The sequence below is a fragment of the Canis lupus genome, chromosome 30 (assembly GCF_011100685.1).
Source record: "Canis lupus familiaris isolate Mischka breed German Shepherd chromosome 30, alternate assembly UU_Cfam_GSD_1.0, whole genome shotgun sequence".
NCBI classification, from domain to species: domain Eukaryota; kingdom Metazoa; phylum Chordata; class Mammalia; order Carnivora; family Canidae; genus Canis; species Canis lupus.
The window spans coordinates 15424939-15445435 of record NC_049251.1 but is presented as its reverse complement, the minus strand read 5'-3'; the positions used below and the strand labels follow the sequence as shown (position 1 = coordinate 15445435).

At 41.4% G+C, this 20497-nt stretch overlaps 1 protein-coding gene across 2 annotated transcripts in view; it reads left to right on the top strand.

Annotated features, from left to right (window-relative positions):
* SHC4 (SHC adaptor protein 4) overlaps nt 1-20497 on the top strand; it is a 131872-nt gene that overhangs the window by 27679 nt on the left and 83696 nt on the right. For both annotated transcript variants that reach the window (XM_038580373.1, XM_038580374.1), the window contains exon 2: nt 12344-12414. In XM_038580373.1, coding sequence (XP_038436301.1) covers nt 12344-12414 — 71 coding nt within the window. The remainder of the gene's footprint in view (nt 1-12343; nt 12415-20497) is intronic.

The window sequence follows — 20497 nt, the reverse complement described above, 5'->3', positions numbered from 1 at the left end:
TGAATCAATTTAAAACTCCCCTTATTTAATTCTAAAATTCCCCAGGAGATTACATTTAAGACGTTATCAGCTCTGCTTGCCTTAGAGGGACTTTAAAACAACAGATGCTTCCTCCATCTGCTGTGGGCAAAGGAGTGTACTTAGTTGGGAAAGAGCATAGGAAATGAGGGTGGCCAAGGGTTGCTGAGCTTTGCCCCCTTCACAGCCCTGCTTGGCTTGGGCAGGAACCCTGCCGAGGCAGCTCGTGCTTTTGGAAGAAGTAGCAGAACACACAACTTACTTTTAGAAGATTTCATCTTTGTCAACATTGAGGACTCGGGGTTGAAGTATCTTGGTGGCCAAGACCCTGAGTGTGAATGAATGAACGATTCCAGATATTCAGGTTTTTGAACCTGGAGCAGGAGAAGGAGCTTTCAGTAGGGTAGATATTTGGATTTTTCAAAATATATTCAATTCAGTCAGCCAAAATGTGTGTGTGTGTGTGTGTGTATGTGTGTGTGTATTTGAAGTATAATCAATCAAAGTGTGTTATTTTGAGGGCTACTGCATGTCAGGTGGTATTCTAGGTGTTGAAGACGGAGTGGTCTCCACTCTTTGCTGCTACGTTCTAGTCGGAGGGGGAGACAAGCAACAAGCAAACAAATACACAATACTGTCAGCAATAAGTGCTCTGGAGAAAAACAAATATAAGAGAACAGAGAATGGTAGAGAAAGGGAAGGTGTCAGCTGCTCTGTGTTCTTGGATGCAAGTTTCAAAAGTCCTGCAGGATCACTCTAGGAAAAGTCAGTCTTTGCCAAGACCACTTGTGCCTCTTCCACTGAGGCCTGTCTTCTTGTTGTCTCACTGAACTCCCCCAAAATCTGCTCCCCAATGTTGTTCCTTGTTCCAGGGGAGGGGCCCTGCAGTCCCATCATGTACCTGCTCCGGTTTTCATTAGATCGTTGCTGTACTAAACAGGGAAGAACCTTCCATTCCCTTCTCATATGACACACATACAGACTCAACTCTGGTACAAGGAGGGCTTTGACCGGCTTCACTTCAGGATTATTTTAACCAGCAACATATCCCTTTAAGAAAGAACACATTACAGATGGTCCAGTTAGGAGGCAGGTTATTTTGAGACTTCCTGAATATCATTTCTTGGCTACTTCATTCAAATAAATCATTTATTGCACTGTAAGAGGTGCTGGCGATAATGATGACTAAGACTCACTCCCTGCCCTTGAGAAGCCCACGGTCCAGCTGCAGGCATAGACATTTAAGAAGATAAATTGCAGCACCACTGGGTGAGTGCAACCTTGGAGTATGACCAACATGCTTTGGGAGCCCGAGGGGAGAGCAATGAACTCTGCCTCAAGAGTGCTGAAGAGGATGTCAAACAACTTTAATGATTTCTGATGCCTCATTTATATATTCATTATCCATCCATTCGACCATATTTCCTGCATAGTTTAGATCAGGGTCACACGATGCCTTGCAGATAATGTTTGTTTGGCCTGTTATTGTTGCTTGGTAACAGCTTTATTGAGATGTAATCTGCATACCATACAATTCACCTGTTTCACGTGTGCAATTCAGTAGTTTTTAGTATATTCACATGGTTGTACAAATACCTCCAATTTTAGAACATCTTTATCAATCCCAAAGGAAACCCTGGACCTGTTAGCAGTCACATCCCATTCTTCCAAACTTTCCAGCCTTCCTTTCTACCTCTATCAGTTTGGCTACTCTGGACATTTCATATACATGAAATCCTGCAACATGTGGTCTTTTGTGATTGCCTTCTTTCACTTAGAGTAACGTTTTCAAGATTCCTTTATGTTGTAGTGTGTATCAGTACTTCATTCGTTTTTCTTGCTGAAAGGTTTTCCAATGCGTCGTGTCCTTTTTATTGATCTATTTATCAGCTGATGGATGCTTGTGCTTGGTGGTTTCTACTTTTTTTGCCGTTATGAATAATACTGCTATGTACATTTGGGTGCAAGATTTGGTGTGGATACATGTTTTCCATTTTCATGGGTATTTATCTAGGGGTGGACTTGCTAGGTCATATGGTAATTCTAAGTTTAACTTTTTAGGGGAATTGCCAAGCTGTTTTTCCTAGTGACTGCCCCATTTTATATCCCCACACTGTATGAGAGTTCCAGTTTCTCCACATCTCTGCCAACACTTGCTATTTTTGGTCCATTTGTCTGTTAAATGAAGGCCATCTCAGAAGGCATGAAGTGGTTTCTCATTGTCATTTTGTTCTGCATTTCCCTGATGAGTAATGGTATTGAGCATCCTTTTGTGTGCTTAGTGGCCATTTAAATATTTTCTTTGGATAAATATTTATTTAGATCATTTGCCCACTTTAAAAGTATGTTATGTGGACAGCCCAGGTTGCTCAGCGGTTTAGCGCTGCCTTCAGCCCAGGCGTGATCCTGGAGACCCAGGATCAAGTACCACATCGGGCTCCTTGCATGGAGCCTGCTTCTCCCTCTGTGTCTCTGTCTCTGTCTCTCTCTCTCTGTGTCTCTCATGAATAAATAAGTAAAATCTTTTTTTAAAAGTAGGTTATTTGTCTTTTTATTATGGAGTTATAAGAGGTTTTTTTTTTAATGTATTCTGGATCCAAGTCCATTATTAGATATATCCTTTGCAAATATTTTCTCCCATTTTGTGGGTGGTCTTTTCATTTTCTTGGTACTGTCCCTTGAAGCACAAAAATATTTAATTTTTATGAAATCCAATTTATCTTTTTTTTTAAATTTATTTTTTTATTTTTTTTATTTATGATAGTCACAGAGAGAGAGAGAGAGGCAGAGACACAGGCAGAGGGAGAAGCAGGCTCCATGCACTGGGAGCCCGATGTGGGATTCGATCCCGGGTCTCCAGGATCGCGCCCTGGGCCAAAGGCAGGCGCCAAACCGCTGCGCCACCCAGGGATCCCCGAAATCCAATTTATCTATTTTTTATTTGCTTGTGATTTTGCTGTTATATCCAAGGTCCTGATTTTTGCATATTTTCTTTTATCATTTTAACTCTCATACATAGGTCTTGGATCATTTTGGATCCATCCAGTTTATTTCTGCATTATAGTGTAAGATATGGGGTCCAGTTTGATTCTTTTTTAATGTAGATATTCAGTTGCTCTAGCACCATTTGTTAAAAGACTATCCTTTCCCCTTTTGAATTATTTTGGCATCCTTGTCAAAAATCAGTTGACAGTAAACATGAGAGCTTATTTCTGGATTCTAATTCCATTCCTTTGATATATGTGTCTATCTTTATGCAAACCACACCTGTTTTGATTGTGTTTCAGGGTAGTACGTTTTGCAATTGGGACATGTGAGTCTTCTAAATTTGTTCTTTTTCAAGATTGTGTTGGCAACTCTGGGCTTCTTGAATTTCCGTATGAGTTGTAGGATCAGTTTATCAATTTCTGCAAAAGAAGCCATCTGGGATTTTGACAGGAATTTAGTTGATTCTGTAGATTAATTTTGACAACATAAAATCATTTGATGTATGAAGGTCGATGTCTTTCCATTTATTATGATCTTCTTGAATTTCTTTCAACAATATTTTATACTTTTAAAGGTATAAACTTTGCATTTATTTAATTTTTTTAATAAATATCTTCTTCTTTTTGATTTTGTTACAATGGAATTGTTTTCTTAATTTCACTTTTTGATTGTTCATTGTGACCTATAGGCTTTTGAAATTAGGAAAACTTACAGATAAAGTCTGATTTCTGGCTTCTCTTGAAAAATCAGATCTGCTTTCCCAAATAGCAACAAAGTAGTTGAGTGAGTAGTTTCGGTTCTCTTCTTCTTTTAGGCCCCTTTTTCTGAGTTTGTCTTCATCATCTGGCTACTTTCTTATATCTGAATTAATTCAGTCATTAATATCATAATTATTAAGCACTGAATTTTTGACCTTTATGATTGTGCTTTTGGGAGATCTAAGTTAGATGAGATTTAGTTTGGATAAGGGATTAATGTTATCTAAATATTTAATGTGATTATTTTTGTATACACATCTTATCCTTTCTCAAAAGGTATTCAAGTCACATCTTATTCATCTCAGGAACATTGGTGAGCTACACTCTACACTGAGGATACAAAGAAGAAATAGACACAATTTTTGCTTAAAAGAGAGATATACACATTGATAAAAAGTGCTATATAGGAAACTAGAGTTTTATAAAAGGTCTGCTAGTAGTCCACAGAGTGTGCAGAGGAAGGCTTAGGAAAGGGGGTGTGGTCAAGACTGTGGGTAAGGAAGGGGGAGAAGAGGAGAGGATTCATGAAAGAAGTGACCTTTGCAGGAGATAGTTGGGAATTTGTCCATCTAGCTAAGAAATTTGGAGCTTTTCCTAGGGTCTGGTGTTTTCTCTAATGTGTGGTTCTCGGACCACCTGTAGCAAAATCACCTGAATGCTTATTAAAATGCAGTTACTCAGACCTACTGAAGCAGAATCTCTCAAAGCCCAGGAATTTGCTTTTTAAAATCTGCTCTTTAAGTTTCTCGGGTGACTTTGAAGTTCTATACATTTGAGAAGCTAATCTGAGGATGGGGGCCCTGTAAAGATTAAGTGTGAATGGAGTGGGATAGGATGGAGTGATATCATGCCACACCTGAGTTTCACTAATCGTTAGCTGCATTGGGAAAGGCAGATTCAGAGGGTGGGACACCAGAGATTCTGTGGTAGTGGGGGTTATATTCAAAAGTCAGCACTAAGGTGAAATTCAGGTAGAGAAAAGAATATACTGGGTGATCCCTAAAATCTCCTACGTCTGTGTACCTGGACTGTCAAAGGTCAAAATCCCTGTCTTACATTTTTGTCTGTATTTATACGAAGGTCCCCTTTCCCTGGGGCTGTTGAGATCAAGATCTAGTTTGGGGAGTAGGGTTTGGGGCTACAGGGCTGAACAAAAAGATTGATTTCTTGCTTAATACCAGCCAAATTAATATGGTTCATTTTAGGTACATTGAACATGCACACAATGCAGTTGAGAGGCAGAGTGCCCAAATGAGGATGGTAAAAATCGGGGCAGGGTGTGGAGTTGAGGAAAGAAGACAGAGCAGATCCAAGAGTTGAGATGGAGCTTGAATTGGCAGGGCTTGGCCCCTGGTTGGATGAGGGATTTGAAAGAAGGGAAAGAATTGAGTTTTCTGGCTCATGTAACTAGGTGGATGGTGATCATGTAGCTTGAGATCAGAAATGCAAGTAGAGGAATAGTTTGGGTTTACTGAATTTGAGATGCAATTGGAATGAATATTCATGTGATTATACTGGTCTGTATCATGTGAAAGAACTTGGGTTGAAAATCTCTGTGCCACCAGAACCCAGGTAATAACTGAAGGCATACGTGGTAGAGATTGATTATGGGACTGAGGTAGAACTTGGACATCAGAATTTTCTAAGCTTCCCTGGTGATTCTAAGATGCAGTTGGAGTTGAGAACCAATGGTATAGTGTGAGAGAAGGGACCATTGTTTAAAGAAAAGACAGGTAAAAACAAGGAACTAGCAAGGTAGACTAAGAAGGAACAGTCAGAGGATGGTGATGAGGAATCAGAGAAAATGCTCTCATGAGAGCCAAGCAGGGAGAGAGGGTCAGAGGAAAGAGAATGAGGTGAGTAGAGGTTAGCAAGGGCAATGTTCTAGGCAGGTGAACTGGAAAACAGAAACAGTTCACTAGAGAAGACAAGGTAACTGGTTTGCTCAGGCAGTTTCAGGAGAGTTCTGAGGCTAGAACTACTACAGTGAGCTGAGGCATGAATAGAAAGAAAGGAAGTGGAGACAATGCCTCAAGATTATGAAGAGAATGTCCTCCCTCCAACTCCCCTTTCTTAGTGAGAAAGACTAGAAGTTATCTAAAGGGAGCAGAAAAATCCTGCAGTGTCTTTGGGCCACAATTGATGGCCTCTACTATTGTCAAACATTTATTGCATGAGGGTCAGACCCTTGTCATATCACACTTAATCATACACTGTTCTTCAGTGTTCTGATAGTTTCAAAGTGTCATTCTTCCCTGTCTTATCACATGCAGGGCCTATGCCTGAAGCCTTCTTATGAATGATGGTCTCCTATACTCCTAGCACAGGGGCAGGGACAGTCTAAGAAAGAAATACTGTATGCCACAGAAAAAAAAGAGATTTAATCCTGCTTAATAATGAATGAACTGTGCTTCCTAGAGGTTAAGGTAGGCTTTATTTAATTTTTAAACTCTATAACAATACTACCTATTTATTAAGAAAAAATAAACAGTATAAAAGTATAAAGTAAAAAGTAAAACCTGACTCTCTCCCATTCCCAGTAGTAACCAGTGTTACCTTTGGTATCAATTTCTTTATTTTTAAAAATATTTTATTTATTTATTCATGAGAGACACACAGGGAGAGGCAGAGGGAGAATCCAGCTCCCTAAGGGAAGCCTGATATGGGACTCGATCCCAGGACCCTGGGATCACGACCTGAGCCAAAGGCAGACGCTCAACCACTGAGACACCCAAGTGTCCCTTTTACCAGTTTCTTATGTGTCCTTCAGACATTCTTTCTGAGGATATAAGAATATATATCCTTTTCCTTAGGTAATATGGTCAAAGTCATCATTCTATAAAAGAGTCGATATGAACAATTCTGATAAACTAGCTATCATTCCTCCTCTCTGAAAACCCTAGTAATTTCTTCAAAGCCCAAGACACACACAGCTATGAATAGGCTGTTCACCTCTCCCTGGGAGCAAGTGGTTGAAGCTCAGACAGTACAAGAATATTATTGCTGCCTTGGGGCGTGAAGAGAGAGCTTGAGCTAGGAGTTAGGTAAGCTGTCTGTCAGGTGCTGAATAGGAAGTTTGTCTGAGCACTGCTAAGCTCCACTACTTTCTCACCACCCTTGTATGCCTCTAATAAAGGTCTTCCGTGTCCTCTCAGGGTCAGGAATTAGGGAGTGTCTTCTGTTTCATGTGCCACCCCCTGTAGTTCTCAGAAGAAGCTTGATTCATTCTGCTCTCACAACTGTGGCCCCTGGGCTCATCTCGCTGCTACCCACTTCAGTAGACCAAAGGAAGGGTCAGTGGGATCCAGTTCAGTGACCCTTTCTGTTTCTTCTTTTCCTGTTATACAAGGCTTCCATAGAGAGTCCCAGAAATGGGCTACAGGCTCTGGGATAAACCCTGATTCAGTCTCACTGAATAAATGAAACTGAACCAGGCGTTTCCCTTTAATAGACCTTAATGCTTCCACCTACTAAATGGAATTAACAATAATGACTAAACTCATAGAAAGAAAAGATAAATAATCTCTTTCATGATTCTCTTATCCTTATGAGGCTGGGTTTCTTTCCTTTCCTTTCCTTTTTCTTTTTTCTTCTTCTTTTTTTAAAATGTAGGCCCCATGCCCAGCGTGGATCCCAACATGGGGCTTGAACTCATGACCAGGAGATAGAGACCTGAGCTGAGATCAAGGGTTGGATGCTTAATGACTAAGCCACCCAGGTGTCCCTGAGGCTGGGTTTCTTAAGAACAGAGACCATATTTTATTCAGATTCGCATTTAATAAATGAGTGGGAGGTATTATCATTCCCAGTTTGTACCTAAATCAATAAACCAAATGTCTCCTTTCTCAGGACCTGACATTCAACCACTATCTGCTTATGTTGTCATCAGGTACCTAAACAAACAAGTGGACAGATTGTTTTTATGCACTGCCCTCTTCCTGCTTCCTCATAGCAATGGTTTCTGAGTGAAATGGACTATGTGAGTTAATGGGAAGACCAAGTCCATTCTGGGCTTTAGGATACTTGTGAAATATCAGGCACTGATTCCCTCCTATCATTTTGCTCAGAGTGGCTTTCTCAACACAGGCCCGCTGTAGAAGGGGAAATGTACTCATTGTCATATCACCTCAGGCATGACTCACATTTCTTCAGAAACTTCAGTTTATCACAGTGAGGCTGACAGAAGGTGTCACCTGTGTCATTGCCGACAGTCAAGTATATGGAGCAAAGTGGAGGTTTCAGTGAAGGAAAGGGGATTGGAAACAATGCCTGGATCTGTCTTAGAAGGAAACAGAGGAGGTGGTTTTTGCCATGAAGTGTGATTAAGAACAAAGCCTTGGGAGAGTCTCTCTCTCCCTGTTCTCTGTCTCCCCACTAAAAACCCCTTTCCTCACTAATAAGCCACATCCCACCATTGGTGATTCATGTCACTGGACTGAGAATCACCCTCACTGTGACACTCTCCCTCACATGGATGTTGAGCCTCATTGGCCTTGGAGCGTCTCTATCCAACTGACTCTGTTTGCCTTCTTTCCCATTCCTATCAGATACACAGCCTGCTCTCCCTTCCTGTTAAATTCCCCACCATCAACTTTATCATCCTGGGCTCTCCTCCACCCACTGCCGCTGGACCACCCGAGGAGGAGGGCACACTCTCCCCCGCCTCCCACTTAACTACAAAACCTCTTCCATGTAGGTCATTTGTTGCCAATCTCTAAAATGGGGACAAACGAAAATCAGAGGAAATGGCAGAGAAATCCAGAAGTCTCCCAAAGGTATCAGCCTAGTTTATAGTTCCTGAGTCTCCTTCTGAGTCCTCTTTTCTCCTGTATGCCTCATTTATCCCCCAGGATGAGAGACCAGTCAAACCTTCACTTCCCTCCATCTCTTCTCTCCCTCTGCTCATTTTAAAGACACCGCTGGGGATCCCTGGGTGGCGCAGCGGTTTGGCGCCTGCCTTTGGCCCGGGGCGCGATCCTGGAGATCCGGGATCGAATCCCACGTCGGGCTCCCGGTGCATGGAGCCTGCTTCTCCCTCTGCCTGTGTCTCTGCCTCTCTCTCTCTCTCTCTGTGACTATCATAAATAAATAAAAACGTAAAAAAAATAAAAAAAAATAAAGACACCGCTGGAGTTGAACAATAGAAGCTTTTTTCATTCTTCCAACTAGTATTTATTGAGTATCAATATGTCCTAGGCACTGTCCCAGGTGCTGGGAATACAGTGCTGATAAGTGTTTATAGTCAAGGGAATAAAGACAAGAGTAAACAAGCAAGCTAACAAGCAAACCCGATAATCAGTGGCATGAAGGTGACAGGTGAGGCCTGTAATGAAGGGTGACAGAAAAGGGCTTCTGGAGCAGTGATATTTAAATTAAAACCTAAAGGATGAGAAGGAGTCAGTCCTGGAAAGAGATGAGGGAAGAGCAGGGGAGAGGAGGAAAGGGAAAACAGCAAGTGCAAAGGCCCTGTGTTTGGAAAGAGTTGAATATACTTGAGGAACAGAAAGAAGGCCAATGCGGCAGTGACATGTATGGGGGAGAATGACACAGATGAAGTTGTGGGGGGAAGTAGAGGCCAGGAAACATAGGGTCTGGGGGCTTATAGTAACACATCTGTCTTGATAATAAATGCCGGGGTTTTTAAGCAATGGGGGGACATGATCTGATGTGTATTTTTGAAAAATCACTCTGGTGGAAAGTGTAGGTGGAAAAACATAGGTGTTTGTTTATATTTTCAAAAAATATGTCTTGATGGGCTGGTTACTAAAACCTCATCTTAACTTGATGATTTATAGCTGAAGGGAAAGATGACACTCACCTCTGTACTGACCAAACCTCCTGTGGGAATTGAACATGTAGCCACGACCTGTATCCCGCTGTGTGGGGAGTTCATTCTTTCCAGGGTGAGGGGTGCAGGAAACAGGGGAGCAGGAGCCACATTCTGAAACGGGAGAAGATACTGAAAGGCAGGAGGAGCTGGAGCAGCCAGTGAGGGTATGAAAATAATCTTTTTTTTAATAAATTAATTTTTTATTGGTGTTCAATTTACCAACATACAGAATAACACCCAGTGCTCATCCCGTCAAGTGTCCCCCTCAGTGCCCGTCACCCACTCACACCCACCCCCCGCCCTCCTCCCTTTCCACCACCCCTAGTTCGTTTCCCAGAGTTAGGAGTCTTTATGTTCTGTCTCCCTTTCTGATATTTCCTACACATTTCTTCTCCCTTCCCTTATATTCCCTTTCACTATTATTTATATTCCCCAAATGAATGAGAACATACAATGTTTGTCCTTCTCCGACTGACTTACTTCACTCAGCATAATACCCTCCAGTTCCATCCACGTTGAAGCAAATGGTGGGTATTTGTCGTTTCTAATGGCTGAGGAATATTCCATTGTATACATAGACCACAGCTTCTTTATCCATTCATCTTTCGATGGACACCGAGGCTCCTTCCACAGTTTGGCTATTGTGGACATTGCTGCTAGAAACATCAGGGTGCAGGTGTCCCAGCGTTTCATTGCATCTGTATCTTTGGGGTAAATCCCCAGCAGTGCAATTGCTGGGTCGTAGGGCAGGTCTATTTTTAACTCTTTAAGGAACCTCCACACAGTTTTCCAGAGTGGCTGCACCAGTTCACATTCCCACCAACAGTGCAAGAGGGTTCCCTTTTCTCCGCATCCTCTCCAACATTTGTTGTTTCCTGCCTTGTTAATTTTCCCCATTGAAAATAATCTTTTTAATGTACCTTACTATGGAGCTTGGACCCTAGGGACCTCCTGTCCTGATAGTTCTGATAGTTTCTGAGAGTTCTGATAGTTTCCACCATATCCCCCAAATCCAGACTTCCATTCCTAGTAAGTCTAGAACTCTCTAGACATCACCCACTTTCCCAGTGTTCAAGCTTTGGGGAGTTAAGTTGTGACTGGGATGGTATAAAATGTTCAAAAAGTTTTTTGTGTGTCAATACTAGAGACCCAAGAGGAGTTGACATAGGCATCTGGCTGAGAATCGCCAGGTGAGTGTCCTGGCCAGTGTGCCCTCCCACTAGGCTCTAGGCAGCATTTGGTAGGCTGACTTGCTGATAGGATGCTAAATCTACAGAATTTGCTCAGAAATACTATAAGAAATATCTGAGGAGGCATCCCCTGGATCCTACCATCTTTCCACGGCGCTTTTGCCATTTCCAAGCAGAGGGAGGCTGGAAGACTTCCAAGGAAGGCTACACAGGAAGGCATATAATTTCCAAGGAACTGACAGATCACTTTCAATCAGTCTGCTTGGCTCTCATAACATTTCCGAGCTCATTCTCCGAGAAACACTCTCCCTTGTCAGCTAAGGCTCTGCTAAGAGGATTTACTCCCACGGCCTCACTTGGCAAAGCTACACAGAAGACTACTAAGTCTGCATCCCTAGGCTTAATTCTTCTCCACCATTCCAGAATCCAATTTTCAACTGCAGGCTTATCATTTCCTGGATACCCCACCAATGTCTTTCAGTCAATGGGTCCCAAACCAACCCATCATCTTTCCCTCTCCTGGTTTTCCTGTTTCTGTTAATGGAATCACTGTTCCCTCTGCTACCCTGGCTGGAAACATCTGAGTCATCCTTGACTCATCCTTGTCTCCGATTCTCTAGATCAAATCAACTGCCGAATCATGTAGTATCTGTTTCCGTGATGTCACTTGAATTTGTCCCCTCCTTCCTATTGCCACCATCTCTCCTTGGTGGCTCTCGTTACTTCCCCCTCCACAGGGACTCCTCACCTTCCCCCTGACAACCTACTTCCATACTGCTGCCAACATATAGCTTCTCACGCATAGACTGACCACATCGCTCTTGTCCCCGTGGTTCTCACTGCTGTCGCCTTAAATATAAACTGTCTTTTAGCTTATAAGGCACAATTCCTATTCAAATACTCTGTGTTTAAGGTAAATTTACTAATTCCTGCTGTAAGACATGACTCTTTTCTCCTTTATTTTGAACTCTCTTAGTAAATGATCTTGTGAAAAAGTAATGTCATATTGCTGAATTCTGTATTTATGCAGTTGTATGCTTGTTTTACCTCTTTAGAGGCTTCACGGTTCCTGTATTATTTGCCTCACATAACAATTGAGCACATGCATGTACCTGGCGCTGTTCTAAGAGCTTCACCCATGTGAAAATATTTAACTCTCAAAACAATTCTAATTGTATCCCCCAAGTTACCAGGGCCAAAACTGAAGTGCAGAGAAGTTGAGGAATTTGCTGAAGTTCCATAACAAATAAGTGGCAGAGCCAGGATTCACATTCACACGGTCCAACACCAGAGCCCAGGCTCTTAACCAATGAACTTACATCATCTTTGTTACCTGCATTCCTGTATCATAGTTTGGATTTAGTTGGTGTTTTATAAAGAGCTGAGGCTGAAGGCACATGTCCATTAATGGTTAGAAATATCAATGGTAGGCTGAGCATGTCAGTGTAAATTGATATCAGAAGCTGGCTTAAGGTGTTTCTCAGGAAATCACTCTAAAGATGAGAAACATCATTGTGCTATTTTCTTCCTAATTATTCTTTTTTTTTTCCTTATTCCAGTACATGGGCTGTATTGAAGTACTGCAATCAATGAGGTCACTGGATTTTGGAATGAGAACCCAAGTTACAAGGTAAGAGAACAAAAATGTGAGTGGCTTTGAGGACCACAGTTTACAGTCAGAATAGTTTCTCCCTGTGGGAATTTCTTGCAAGCCTTCAAAGTCACCATGGGTTTTTATTTATGGCTGGAAGGTAGGACATAGCTCAATGACCTAGGATGAGTGGCTCATCATGTGAAAGATTCCCCAATGTGTGGTGGAGCATCTGTATTCCATATAAAAACTGATAAGATGATGTAGTCATAGAAATAGCTGATTTTCTGGGTACCAAAAGTATTTAAGTGTATTCCTGGCCATTAAACATTAGAGAATCTCAGACCTTTTGAACTAAGTAGCTGAAAAGAAGACCAGGGAAGAGCTTTTTGTATCACGTTCTCCCCATTTACAAGACATGAGAACCTGAGTCTTCCTCCTTTATATACAGAGAGCTATATGGAAGAGTTGAACCAGGGGAGCCTTACCCTGCATAGGGGAAGAACCATGTACTACTGTACACAGAGCATAAGTCAGAAGCAGACGTATAAGGCATGGGGTCTGAAGGTCAAGTTCAAGGCAAGAATGGAAAGAGGAACAAAGAAGTGCCGAGACTGGTACCTGGGAGAATTGTGAGGTGAAGGGGATAAGGTGAGAGGACTGGGTTGATGTGAGTGATTCAGGATGAAGCCTCAGGCATCTGTTCTACATGGTGCTGCTGTGTGTCTCAGGGACAAGCCACCGCGCCCATCTGCATCTGTGGTTGCACGCTACCCTTTCTAAAGGTGAATGTTCTCATTATGAAGACAGGAAAACACTTCTTAATGCTCATGCCATGAAATTATAGGTGTAGGAAAAGTGTCATGTGGTTCAAAGTTTTGGGAAAAGGAGTAATATTGCTCTTTAAGAGAGTGTAGTATACAAGATAATGTTAAAAACCCTGAGAAGTGCTGTGCAGGAGTTTAAAGAATTCTATCTCAAGATTGTCTAACTTATTCGGCTCCAGAGTCCTTTTTTCATGTAACGTAAATGAACATCTCACATATCCCTAGGGCTCCATGAAATGCACTTTAGGAAGTGCTATTTTGGACTCACTATGATGCATTTTAATCTGCCTTCCCAAATTTCTCACTGACCCTCAGTATTCCCTATGGTGCCACATAGATGAAATTTAATTCTACTTTTGTTTTTGTTTTTTTTAATTTTTTTTTAATTTTTATTTATTTCTGATAGTCACACACACACACACAGAGAGAGAGAGAGAGAGAGAGAGAGAGGCAGAGACACAGGCAGAGGGAGAAGCAGGCTCCATGCACCGGGAGCCCGATGTGGGATTTGATCCCGGGTCTCCAGGATCGCGCCCCAGGCCAAAGGCAGGCGCTAAACCGCTGCGCCACCCAGGGATCCCTAATTCTACTTTTGTACTTTTGGTGGCCACCTCAGTTCTTGGCACATGGAGAGGCTCAATGGAGATTTATGGAATAAAAATATGGTTCCATCTGGCTCCCAGGATTTGGAGATAGCTGCATTTCTTCTCCTCTGAGTTTTCTCTTTCTCATTCTCAGATCCTTCAACTATTCTGCAAGTGACCTGGTGTTTAGATGACTTCCTCTGCTAGTAGTCCTACTTTGGATATGTCCAGGCTTTATTTTCATCCTAATGATCCTTAACCTGGAGAAAAACCTTTCTCCCAATCCTGAACAGATTACAGATGAAAAAAAGAAAGTAGCTACCCCGGGTACCTGGAATGGAGGCACAGGGCAAAGAAATGCCCATTTTCCTTACCAGAGAATGACTGATTTTTTTTTTCATTCATCTATTCATTTTCTTTCATTCAAATATTTATGGAGTGCCGATTAAGTGTCTGAAACTGTACTAGAATTAAGGATGCAGAAGTTTCTGTGACCTCATGGAGTTTATGTTCTAGCTGGAGAAACAAGACTATATAGCAAAGAAACAAATAAATATACAATATAGGTTCATGTAGTAATAAGTGCCATTACTGTAACAATAAAGCAGGGTAAGAGAGTAGAGATGGGGGGCTTTTATTTTTTAATTTTTAATATATTTTTGTATAGTTGACACACAGTGTTAAACGTTAGTTTCATAGTGATTCAACGTGCTGTACTCACCACAAGTGTAGCTACCATCTGTCTAGGGGCTGGGCTTTTAAATTTTATTTTCTAGCTATAAAAATACTGTGTGGTTACTTAGAACATTTGGAAAATACAGAAAAGTATGAAAAAAGAAAATCATTCATAATCTCACTTAAGGTTATGTCTACTAACATTTTGTATTTTGGAATACCTTTCCAGTCCTTTTTCCATATATGAACTTTAAATATTTTTATAAAAAATCTGGGAAATAGTTGATATTATTTCTACCATCCTGAGCATTTCCCTGTTGCTAAATATTCACAACTATTATTTATTATAATAAAGTATGCATAACATAAAACTTACCATCTTAACCATTTTTAAAAATCTTTAATTTATTTACGAGAGACAGAGGGAAAAGCAGGCTCCCCGCAAAGCAGGGACCCCCATGTGGGATCCCAAGGTCCTGGGATCACAGCCTGAGCTTTGCAAAGGCAGATGCTTAATCGACTGAGCCATCGACTGAGCACCCCATCTTAACCATTTTTAAGTGTACTGTTCAGTAGCATTAAGTACATTCGTGTTATTGTGCAACTATTACTACCATCCATCTCTGAACTTTTTCACCTTTCCAGATTGAAACTCTGTACTCATCAAATCATAACTCCTCATTCCCTCCTCCCCTAGCCCATGGCAACCACCATTCTATTTTCTGTGTCTATAAATTTGACTAGCCTGAGTGCCTTATGTAAGTAGAATTATACAGTATTTGTCCCTTTGTGACTGATTTATTTCATTTCACGCAATGTCTTCAAGGCACACAATATAACTTTTGAAAGCCTTTGGTGTGTATTGCTAAATTGTTCCGCAGAACTGACTATTTGATATTCTTGCCTCTCAACCATGTAGTATCTATTTTTAGTATCGATTATTAAAATCTTTGTGAACTTGTAAGGCTATATTTTCGTATTGTTTAGTAAATGGTAAAAGATTATTTTTTTTTATGCCATGAAGATTCAGTCTGTAACTAATGTACACACCCAAGGGAAGGTGCCTGGCATAGTATCTAGACGTTATTCCTCATAGACGTGTGCATGTGTGATTCAGGCATGGCACATTGTGTTCTGGGCAGATTTGTGAAGCTCAAGAGTGGTTCACTTTCTCTAAAACCTTTAATTCCTACCCTACTTCCCAAATACTTTTCTTTGTCCTCTTTACTTTCATTTTCCTTTCTTCTCTCAACTTAAAAAAAAAAAAGATTTTATTTATTCATTTGACAGAGAGAAAGCACAAGCAAGGAGAGCATCAGGTAGAAGGAGATGGAGAAGGGGAAGGAGAAGCAGGCTCCCCACTGAGCAGAGAGCTTGACATGGGGCTTAATCCCAGCACCCTGGGATCATGACCCAAGTCAAAGGCAGATACTTAACTAACTGAGCCACCCACCCCTCTTCTCTCCGCTTATATGTATTTCGACATTTGGCCACTTTTCAAGTTGCTTTGTTACCAATAGTCTTGGATGGATGTTATCATTAAAACGTTAGGGGCAGGATCCCTGGGTGGCACAGCAGTTTAGCGCCTGCCTTTGGCCCAGGGCACAATCCTGGAGACCTGGGATTGAATCCCACATCGGGCTCCCGGTGCATGGAGCCTGCTTCTCCCTCTGCCTGTGTCTCTGCCTCTCTCTCTCTCTCTCTCTCTGTGACTATCATAAATAAAAAATAAAAATAAAATAAAAATAAAAAAAACGTTAGGGGCGCCTGGGTGGCTTAGATGGTTGAGCGTCGGCTTTTGGCTCGGGCCATGATCCCTGAGTCCTGGGATTGAGTCCTGCATCGGGCACCCCACAGAGAGCCTGCTTCTCCTTCTCTCTCTGCCTCTCCCTCAGCTCATGCTCTCTTTCTCAAAAAAATAAATAAAAATCTTTTTAAAAAACTAGGTTTAATCAGTTTTCAAGTTATTTTAAATTTAAAGTCCACATATTCACAAAGTTTCATTTAACTCATAATCCTACTTAATCCAAGAAGAAAGATTTCATTGGACCAGTTAGAATTCCAAACGAAAGAACTTTATTTTGTGCAACCTCAACTATCTCCCCACGTTTATCGTCAAATGTAAATGTTGATTTACAATCATCAGGTGTGAATGTTGATAAGCTAGTGTATCTAATTGCCACTATAGATACAAACGATGATATTTCAGGCTGATATCCCACCCATGATAAGTGGCCTTACCATCTCTAAATTAGTTAATACATTATTTTAGACAACCAGGAGACAGCAACTGGAAATTCCTGATGTTCGAGGAGGAGCCATGATTAAGATATAGCAGGTGGGTCAGCATTTGAAACAGAGAAGAAAGGTAGAGTAGAATTCTTGTCTTCATGACAGACTTTTCTGCCAATTGTTTGAGGACTGAATCCACAGGACTTCTAGAACACAGAGAGTACTCAAATAGAGCAGAGGAAAAAAAGAAAAGGACAAGAGGCCATTCACTTTCTCAGCAGTTCCCTGGATCATACCCCTTTCAAAGCTTCAATCACATCCCTTCACCTTGACTCCAGATTTAGTCCCCAAAGGAGCCCTGTGGGTGGCTTCTACTGTTGTTCCTCAATAATTCTCACCCAGACATTTATCCTCTTGACTGATTTAGGACCAGATCTCAGTTTTGAGTAACCAGGTATTCATGCAAAAGGGCGAAGGAGGAAGTTTTCCTGATAGAAAAGAGAAACAGGATCATTACGACAACAAAGGCTCACAGCTATAGCAGACATCAAAATGTCTAGAAAACAGTATCAAGAGGAAATAAGAGAAAGGGAAAGCGAAAATCATGTTAAGAATGATATAGTCATTTGTGCTTTCTCCCTTTTTTAAAGATTTTCTTTATTTATTCATGAAAGACACAGAAGGAGAGGCAGAGACATAGGGAGAGGGAGAAGCAGGCTCCCTATGGGGAGGCCATAGGGGAACCTGATACAGGACTGGATCCCCAGATCACAGCCTGAGCCGAAGGCAGATGCTCAACCACTGAGCCACCCAGGCATCCCCATTTGTTCTCTTCTAAAAAGAGTTTCTATCCTAGTTTTTAAAACAAAGCTAAAGAAAACAAAAACACTCGTTTGATCTAATTCAGGGCGCGCACACATATACACTCACACAAAATAAGTCAGGTCATTGAAGCCTTAAGCCTGTTTTCCCTCCTTTGAGTAAGTATGATGTGGACATCATGCAAAGAAGGAAAAACATTCCTTCTGCCCCTAAAGAGGCCTCCCTTCTTTGCTTCTAGGTAGGAACCTGCCTCAGATACCGAAGGAAAGATAAACAACATTTCAGGATGAACCCAATAAGTGGAGCTGGTGGGACAGGGCTTGACTTTCAACCCTAAAGAACAGAACTTCATGGGAAATTCTCGAGGGGATATTTAGTTCATCACATTTATCACAAGGCATCATTTACTTCAAAGGGCAGGGCACAGTGCTGGTGGAGAGACCTCAAGATCATTTTCCTGCTACTCAGTCCTCTTCCTGTATTTATTGTCTTATGTTTGTAACTCATCTTTGGTAATAAAATCAGCCATGCTAAGCACCAGACACCCAGCACAGGATCTGCCCACACCAGGCTCCAGGACAGCTGGGAAGCAGCAGCTGGCAATGGGTTTGCTTCATTCTTGTGATTGCCATCTCTGGAGGTCTATGAAGGAAAAATGGGGAGCCATTAGACAATGGGTGGTAAATGCTCCCTTTTTAGGGTCCTGGTTTAAGATTAATTTCCTCTAGCTGATTGTAAGGGGCTGCACATGATGGATTAATTTATCTATCCCATTCTACTCTATTCCATGGGGAAGAAAAACCTTGAGTACTGTTGTTTTTGAACTGCTGCTATCAACACTAAGCAGGCTATTTGTGTGATTTGGTACTAGGTAAAGCAATGAGGAAGCAGAGATCATAACTCAGAGGATATTGTAATTGGACTAATTTCCTGTTTGAAACGTTACTGCTAATGAACAGTGATTCTGCAAATTTAATTCACTATCTTGAAATTTTGATTCTTTGGCTTCAGCAGGACGTTAAAGGCAGTTCTTTGGAGACAAATGCATACTGTGTGTGTGTGCATGTGTGTTAACAACCATTTGATGCAAAGCAGATCCACGATGCAGCTGAACATTTACATAAAGGCCTGTGTTTGTGGTTTCTAAGGCATGTGAATATGAGGAGGGAAAGTATTCTGTAGAGGTCAAATATCTGTATGTTTGGTGGCTAAATGAAGAGATTTGTTTGAAAATAGGCAGGCATTTATCTAAATGTCCTGAGGATTATAGGAAGGGAATTGATTGCAGCTATCCATGGATAAACGTGCGTACCTCTGCATAGAACTTGGAGTCACTGGGGCACGTGGGTGGCACAGTTGGTTAAGTGTCTGTGTCTTGGTTTCTGCTCAGGTCCTGATCTCAGGGTTGTGGGATTGAGGCCCAACTCGGGCTCTGCACTCAGTGAGGGGTCTGCTAAAGTTTTCCTCTCTTTCTCCCCCATCCCCAACTGTCTCTCTCTTTCTCTCTCAAAACAAATAAATACAGCTTTAAAAAAAACCCTGAGTCACTGTACTGAATCCAGTGTGTGGGTTCTTTGTTGACTTTTGAGGAGACCATTGGAGTTAATAGGATTGTAGCCTACATGGCATGCAAAATAAAGACTGCCCGATGTGGGTATACAAGACTGAGCCTATTAACTTGTCATGCAAGGGGGAATGCTCCTCATTGAAGAAATTTACTGAGGAGAGTCATAAGGAGAAAAAATTGAAAGTTTTTAAGTTCTAGTTTATGGTGGTCATGCTAAGGATTGAAAACAAGCACTCTGGCTGAGATGGAATATATATGGTTAGATAAAACAAGTGCCATTGTTCATGGGTCAGGAAAGAATGTCAAGACTCCAGTAAGCATCCAGTGTCCCAGGGTCAAGGTTTATAGCCTTTATCAGCTGGTGAGAACAGTTACAATAAACCGAACAGTCAAATATTCTTTTTTTTTAAATATTTTATTTATTTTTTCATGAGAGACACAGAGAGAGGAAGAGAGAGACAGAGACATAGGCAGAGGGAGAAGCAGGCTCCATGCAGGGAGCCTGATACAGGACTCGATCCTGGGACTCCGGGATCATGACGTGGGCTGAAGGCAGACGCTCAACCGCTGAGCCACCCAGGGGTCCCACTGTCAAATATTCTTAGGCAAGCACTGATTTAAGTGGAAGTGTAAAGGTGTAAATGTCAGGAAGCTCTTGCTGGAGGTTTTGGGCCCTGTGCACGCACGTGTGTGTGTGTGTGTGTGTCTATGTGTGTGTACAATGACCGTCTCTTCTGGTTTCAAGTTTCATGGCTCCCCAGTTCCACACAGCCTATTTAGGACTGAGATCTCATTTCTCAGATATCTGAGATGAAATAGTCAATTAAATTCCTTTTAGAAGATTCCAAAGATCTAGTAATTAAAAAAATGCATTGGGAAGGGTTCTGATAGCATGACAGAGTCAAATGAAGGAAGAGAGGGTGGACCGTCGATGGTACTGTTTGGTTCAGTCATTAATACAATGTCTTTCACATAGAGGTACACAGTTACTATTTGAATGAACAGGTGTAAGGCAACCCACAGAATAAGAAAAATATTTTCAAATCGTATATTTGGTAAAGGATTAATATCCAGTACATATAAAGAACTTATACAACTCAACAACAACAACAAAAAAAACCAAACAGCTCTATAAAAAACTGGGCAAAGGACTTATATAAACATTTCTCAAAAGAAAACATTTAACTGGGCAATAAACAATAAATACATGAAAAGATGCTCAATGTCACTAATCATTGGGGAAATGCAAATCAAAACCACAATGAGATTGCACTTCACACTCATTAGAATGACCATTATTTAAAACACCCATACCACAAATTCAAAAAACAGAAAATAATGAATGTTAGCAGGGCATGGAGAAATTAGGAAACCTTATGCATTCTTGGCGGCAATGTAAAATGGTGCAGCCACTA